This window comes from Notothenia coriiceps, unplaced genomic scaffold (genome assembly GCF_000735185.1).
Source record: "Notothenia coriiceps isolate Sejong01 unplaced genomic scaffold, NC01 NC01_scaffold00006103, whole genome shotgun sequence".
NCBI classification, from domain to species: domain Eukaryota; kingdom Metazoa; phylum Chordata; class Actinopteri; order Perciformes; family Nototheniidae; genus Notothenia; species Notothenia coriiceps.
Genome location: NW_011338804.1, coordinates 57,701 through 65,285, shown reverse-complemented (window position 1 = coordinate 65,285; position 7,585 = coordinate 57,701). Strand labels below are relative to the sequence as shown.

Here is a 7,585-nt window from a genome sequence, read left to right as displayed (position 1 = left end):
TCAGTAAAAACCTGGAAGAGTCATGGAAATTCAAAATGCTAATTCCAGGCCCTGGAAAAGTTTTGGAAAAGTAACTAAAGTTGCATCAAATATAATTTATATTTTATCTAATCTCCAAAATAGTAATACTCTAATGATAATAAATACTGTATGGTAATGAAACGTAAAATGGCTTTTAACTGTCGAGGTATTTTGCTGGTGAGAGATTTGAGTTGCTTTGCGTGTAGAAGCTAGTCAGCCTACTATTGGATTTGTTTTAGATAGGCAACAACATGTTTCATATGCAGACCTTATTTTCATGTTCCGTGTTAAAATAAACCATTTTCAGTGGTACTGCTGAGAGTAATTTTTTTGGTCATGTCAGGTAAAGGTAATTGAAACTACATTGGTGAAAAAGTGTATGAACCCTGACTTATACCAGCTGTGATGAAAACATTGACGCATAAATTATCATAATCCAGTTATTAAATATAAATGATTCTGAAATTGGACAGTAGATATATCAAATACTTTCACTTAAGCCAACTCTGTGTATTTGACACATCTTCCAAAAAGTCACACCTGGTTCCCAAAAATGTAGAAATGTCTCATATTCAATATATCAGGCCTTCCTTAAGTATCAAAGGTTTTTAGCCTCTCAGATTTTCTGGGTTGGTATCGGTGGTATTACTTGCAGCTGTATGTTTCTCATCTTGTTGGTCTCTCCTTGTCTGAATGACCCGTTGTTCGTCCCCTCTCTCAGGCGATGGCTCTGCCCTCAGAGACCATGTGATCAAACACGGAGCCGTCCTCCCTCTGCTCAGCCTGCTGGCCGTGCCCGACCTCTCCGTGCTCACTGTGAGTGCTTTAGTCGTCTGATTTATTATCTGACTTGGTTTGTCCATACATGTACTTTTCTTAAAACAGGAACTAATGTCCTTAGAGGCAGTTTAAAGGGGGAAAAAACACCTTATCGAATTCCTTAAACACATTTAAAAGAATATATACTGATTATTCTACATAAGTATTTCAAGAAAAAAAAAAAAAACAGCCGAATTAATTATTACAAAATTAAGTTTAAAAATCATATTCACCATAATAACTTACATTTGAATCCACTTTATAGATTTAAACATCCACTGAATTAGATCTGGTGTATAATGACGGATACATAGTAAGAGGACTTAAAAAGGAACAAATATCATTAATATAATATTCGTAAATCCAAAAAAAGTATAAATATACGAAGTAAAATATTTATCAGAATTTAAAGTATGAAAAACAATGTTTAACAACAGAGGGTGCTACATAACAGACTTTCAGGAAAAGTCACGGACTGGGAGACTTGAATATTTTATTGAAAAAAAGCTACATACAATCAAAAAAACAGCTGCGGGTAAAATGGACCCGTTGGCGTTCTAGTGTTGAAAAGTCAAAAGTATGACTCTCTTGGCTCGGTCTGAAAATGACCTCAGGTGAAACGTGACCTGAGTTCAGATAACTGAGCCTAAAGTGTCCAGGCGCATGAAGCTTATTTCCTGCTCACTCATTGGCAGAGCGATAAAACCCATGTGCCGACAAAAGCATTGAATAATCTACAGTAACTCTTAAATGGTGTTCACCCATGTTAGAGCCAATTAGGATGTACCTGGTCGATCATGTCGTTGCCATGCTGGTCAAACGTAAATCTGGAATTATAGTATGAAATATTTAAAAAAGTATCTCATTACAGTCAAGATATTATCACTTTCGCTTCCAAGACGATGTAACATTTCAATGTGAACACACTGAATGTAAATTGCTCCAAGTTCGTCAGACCTATTAGGCATGTTTGATATTCACTGATTACTCATCATCATATTGATGGGTAAATAAAGCCCCTTGAGCACCAGGAAAAGCGCTATATAAATCAAATGTATTATTACAATAAATAAGGCTTTAAAAAAAGTATGAATATACGAAGTAAAATATTAATCTGGGTGGAAAAGTGCACTTTATCAGAATTGAAAGTATGAAAAACACAAGCAAATGACACATGGTCATTCCCCTCTGTCCCCACTAGAGGGCGCTCTGACTCGACACTCCTCTCTCAGCAAACGGCTCTCTTATATTCTGTATAAGTATTTATTTAAATATTAAAGTATTACGTTTAAAAATTAGTTAATTGAGAAATATCAAATTCAACATAATTGGTAATATCTGCTTTTATTGAGAATCAGACTTTATTTAGTAAGAACCTTACACATTGACACAGAGGAATTTAGTTCTAAACCAAGAGCAAATATACATAGAATAACTATTACAAAAAAACTATTACAAGAAATACAGTTTGAAGTACAATAGCAATATGACTTATTATTCAAAAAAATGCAATGTGTGCACTTTCAGTCATTCTCCTCTGTCCCCACTAGAGGGCGCTCTGACACAATGCCTCTCATATCAGACTAACCTCCCCTCTCTCTCTGCAGGTGGGCTACCTGAGGAACGTGACCTGGACCCTCTCTAACCTCTGCAGGAACAAGAACCCGTCCCCCCCCCTCGCAGCCATCCAGCAGATCCTGCCTGTGCTGGTGCGTCTGCTGCACCACGAGGACCGGGAGGTGCTGGCTGACGCCTGCTGGGCCGTGTCCTACCTGACGGACGGCTCCAACGACCGCATCGAGGTCATGGTGCAGACCGGGCTCATCCCCCGCCTCGTCAAGCTGCTCGGGTTCGAGGAGCTGCCCGTCGTGGTGCGTACCAAACCTCTTATGTGGTGTTTTTATTTTGTATAATCGGAAGGAAACAAATGAGTTGTGTGTTTATAGCGTCGTGGACAGTCCCATCAATCAACTGTCACAGAACACAGTAAATGGGGCAGTTTGTAGTGCGAGGAGGAAGGGGTCACAGCTCTTGCATGTTGTAGATTGTAGATTTTAGGAGCAGTAAGAAAATCAACATTCAATTATTATTTTTATTTTCAACCTAAAATATTGTTTTAAGGAAATCTAAAATCATTATAACATAAACTTTGACTTTGAACTTCAGATGAATGCCTTCTGTCTGCATGCCATGATGTGGTGTTCATGTGGTTGCAAGTAGTAGTAAAAAAGAGATTATTATGAAATATATAAAGTCATTATTTTATAAAACTGATTGTGAGATTTTTCAAATGAGATAAAACTTAATAATTATGATTTTAAAAAGTCAAAACTATGACTTCATCATCGTATCGACCAATAAGGCCACAGTGCTGACCTCCAAGGCATTATGATATTTAAAGATCCTGATATTTTGAAATGAGAAAAGTTCAAACCTATGAAGTCAAAAGTATGACTCTCATTCGGCTCGGTCTGAAAATGACCTCAGGTGAAACGTGACCTGAGAAAACAACAGTAGGATATTATACCATCATCAATTGTGTTCGACTTCTCTCAAAAACATAGATTGTGTCTTTACCAGTCATTATGATGGTGATGACCACTTAATTTTTTGGCCCCGTTGCACAAATTTACTCTGCGGATTTTGTAGTGCGTGGTTGTAATCGGAGGAAATCGAATCGCACCACTGGACTTCAGTACACGGCACGACATCAAGGAAATATCGGTTTGTAATCGAGTGGAAATCGAATCGCCCACTGCACTCAGTACACTGGCAGGTCATAGGAAATATCTGGTGTAATCGGTGGAAATCCGAATCGCCACCACTGGACTTCAGGTACACTTGCAGGTCATTCAAGGAAATATCGGGTTGTAATCGGTGGAAATCAATCGCCACCCCTGCACTTCAGTACACTGGCACGACATCAAGGAAATATCGGGTGTAATCGTGAGGAAATCAAATGCCACCCCTGACTTCAGTACACTGGCACATCAAGGAAATATCGGGTTGTAATCGGAGTGAAATCAAATCGCCACCCTGCACTTCAGTACATGGCACGACATCAAGAATATCGGGTTTGTAATCCGGTGGAAATCAAATCGGCACCCCTGCACTTTATACACTAGGCCGACATCAAGGAAATATCGGGTTGTAATCCGGTGGAAATCGATCGCCACCACCCTGCAACTCATTACACTGGCAGACATCAAGGAAATATCGGTGTAATTCGGTGGAAATCGAATCGCCACCCCGCACTTAGTCACAGGACGACATCAAGGAAATTATCGGGTTTAATCGGAGGAAATCGAATCGCCACCCACTCCAATTCAGGTACACTGGCACGAACATCAAGGAAATATCGGGTGTAATCGGTGGAAATCGAATACACCTACTCCACTCAGTACACTGTCACGACATCAAGGAAATATCGGGTTGTAATCGGTGGAAATCGAATCGACACCCACTCCACTTCAGTCACACTGCACGGACGTCAAGGAATATCAATTGTCAATCGAAAAATGAAGTCTTTATAATTTCACCACAATTAATACACCTCTAATAGGACGACTTAGATTTGCAGATTCATAGTATTTGCAAACAATGTCTCTAATAAAAGACTGTATTAGTTTTTAGGGTCCCTTCTTAGGGTATACCTGGCTCCTCTACCGACGGAAGTCCCAGTCAAGTGTGGGGGTGGAGATATCTAGTAAAAATTTCTGACCAACACAAAGCCTTGTGAGTGGTACTTACAAACCACTACCGTAGGTCCTACTGCTCCTGCTAGGAACGACAGGAACCTCCTTCTCCTCCAAAGTCGTCGCCGAGGTCCTACAACCGTACGTGGTCCATCTGTGACGACGTGCCTGGGGGGTGACCCTTCAAGCACTACCCGGTGTTGGCGAAGGAAGACCCAAAAATATCAGTGGGACGTCTCTTTTCTCTACCTCTACTACTCGGTATACCAATAGTGATCGATACACGTATACCTGTTAACCGTTAGAACTTTGAAGCCAAAATACGAAGAAATAGTATAAGAAATTTTTGTTATCCCGTCGTCCATCGCAGTCAGACTTTCGTTGGTTATTGCTCGAATTATCTTTTGGAATGATGATTGCATTGGGCCTCGTCGTGCAGGTGGTCGTCCCCCGTCTCAGGCCGCAGCTACTGGAGGACCTAGACCGTCATGAGGACGGCGGGCAGTGCTAACCTGTCGCAGGTCCGGCGGAGGAAGACCTTACAACGGAAAGAACACCGCCCGTCGTCCTTGCCCCTTGTACCGCTCCCGAGGCCTCAGGTTTTGGCGGACGAGACGAGGCAGGACATGGTAACGCAGTGCTACAAGGGGTCCCGAGCGTCGCGCCCAGCACTCCCCCCTCTCCCTTCAGTACCATTAGTAATCCTACTAGCAGTATAAAGACTTATTTTATTTTATATTTTAGTATTAAGACTTGAAAATAGAAGCAAGTGTAAAATTTTAGAGTGTAGTCAAAAGAATTTCTAGATAGATAGTCTCCTGCTTCAGGGTAGGGGAAGGCCACCTGGCAGGTACCCTTGGAATAAGTCTATTAAATTACATAATCTTCAGTACCTTCTCTCTTTCTAATAGAAAGGTTAGGACAAACTTAACATGGTGTTTAATGTGTATACTACAAACAGTTAAATTTCTATTAATAATCGTTCAGTTCTCTTTTTTTTCACATGCATTGTGACACTCTCTTTTTTTATCCCAAACAAAAAGAACACACAATGGTCGGTAACAAATTGGTTAAGTCTTACCGGGTACTTCTGTCTAACTAGGTTAGTGAACTTTGAGAAATTATGGTTACCGAAGGTTACCTCGAAGTGAGGTGATCTACCAAAACACTTGGTATGACCTCAGTCCAATCATACTAGCGGAGTAGTGTACAAAGATAAGTCCCTACTTACAATTTGACTTCGAACTGAAATTCGGTGGGTTGCCTCCAAAGTACATTCAAAATCAAGAAAGTGAGCATCGAGCACACGACGGATCTCTGCCCTCGTACACTATCTGAGATCGCCTATACCCGTAATGTATTTGATGAGCGACATTTTGTTTGCGTTAACTTAAGCGTTATACAGTCAGTGTAATCTATAAGGGGTTTAGCACGTCGGGATAAGGGTCGTGTGGTATATAAGTAAGTTTCGGTAGACTGAAGGGTTGCTAATTATGACGTCTATAAGTTACGAAATACAGCCGTGTACCCAAAATAGCGAGACGGTTACTCACTCGTCCTTTATTCGAATTACGCGGACCTGTGAAATCCGAGTNCCCCCCCTCAGTTGTTAAAGCACATTTCGTTTCACCTACTCTTGGCATCTTTTAAGATATAGTTGGATTATACAAATATCATATGTGAGTTACCTTAATATCCACAATACCGAGGAAAACATTACAAAGTAATTAAACACACCCATATATTTATCATGTAGACTTCCCTAATATTTGACATGCTGGAGATCTTTTAAGAAGAATGTCCCCTCCCCCAGCTCTTCCAATCTACTGGAATGCAGAACTGCTCTCTGTTCATACAGAGTCATAAAACATGTTTAAGCTCATTTCTCCATAATGTTTGTAGCAATTTAGTACCCACACATGAAAGAATAAACAGAGAAATCAAATAAAACACACACAGTTATAATTTGAGCAGCAATCCCCTTGTAGCTGCTGCAACAGCCCTAAAGCATCTTTCACGCACCCACATGGCAATAGAAACAAAAGCAAACTGTGTGGCCTAATTCCCAAGGCCTCTTTATGGGTCTACAGGAAACGAATCATTAACTTTAACAAGACTTTAACTACATTATCTGAAAATGTATCTGGGAATTCCCCTGTTAATTGCAAGGAATATTGATAATTAAGACCCTAGGGGCCTCTTCTTGGTATCTGCTAGGCAGAAGTCACTCAATGCAGAAATCACAAGTTTAACACACATTCTATATAAGGTGACATTAAAATGAATATACCAGATTGAACTTTCCTGCCATAACACGTTACTTTAATCCTTCAAATAATTCAAATAATACTTCAGAGTACGTTTCCAAAGAGCCGCCATAGTAGATTTTGAAAAAACTGTTACACTGAAGGATTGTGGGTAATGGAGTTCGTCTCGTTGTTGTTATTCATAAACAATGTTTTAATTGTAGTATCACTGCTCATGTTTTATTGTTTTATGGTTCAGTGATAAAACTCTTTCTGTTTGTTTAGACCTTGTTTTTAATTATTTCCCTCTACTTAATCTTTAACGTTGTTTTCTCCGTTACTTCCTCAGAACGTAGTTTTCTCCGTTACACGCTGTTTTCCCCGTTACACGCTTTTTTCTCNGTTAATTCCTCACAACGTTATTTCTCGGCTACTTCATCTTTAACGTTGTTTATTCCGTTGCTTCCTCTTAACGTTGTTTTCTTCGTTACTTCATCTTAAGGTTGTTTTTCAGTTACTTCATCATAACGTTGTTTTCTCGGTTACTTCCTCTTTTACGTTGTTTTCTCGGTTACTTCATCGTAACGTTGTTTTCTCTGTTACTTCCTCTTTTACGTTGTTTTCTCCGTTACTTCATCGTAACGTTGTTTTTCTCGGTTTCTTCCTCATAACGTTGTTTTCTTGGTTACTTCATCGCAACGTTGTTTTTCTGTTACTTCATCGTAACGTTGTTTTCTCTGTTACTTCCTCTTTTACGTTGTTTTCTCTGTTACTTCCTCATAACGCTGTTTTCTCCGTTACTTC

The 7,585-nt window shown here is 39.8% G+C and overlaps 1 protein-coding gene across 1 annotated transcript in view; it reads left to right on the top strand.

The window, feature by feature from the left end:
• Positions 1-714: 714 nt before the first annotated feature.
• The window catches only part of kpna2 (karyopherin alpha 2 (RAG cohort 1, importin alpha 1)), a 21,206-nt gene continuing 14,335 nt past the window's right edge, over positions 715-7,585 (top strand). The window contains exons 1-2 of the mRNA XM_010768835.1: positions 715-837; positions 2,448-2,711. Coding sequence (XP_010767137.1) covers positions 715-837; positions 2,448-2,711 — 387 coding nt within the window. The remainder of the gene's footprint in view (positions 838-2,447; positions 2,712-7,585) is intronic.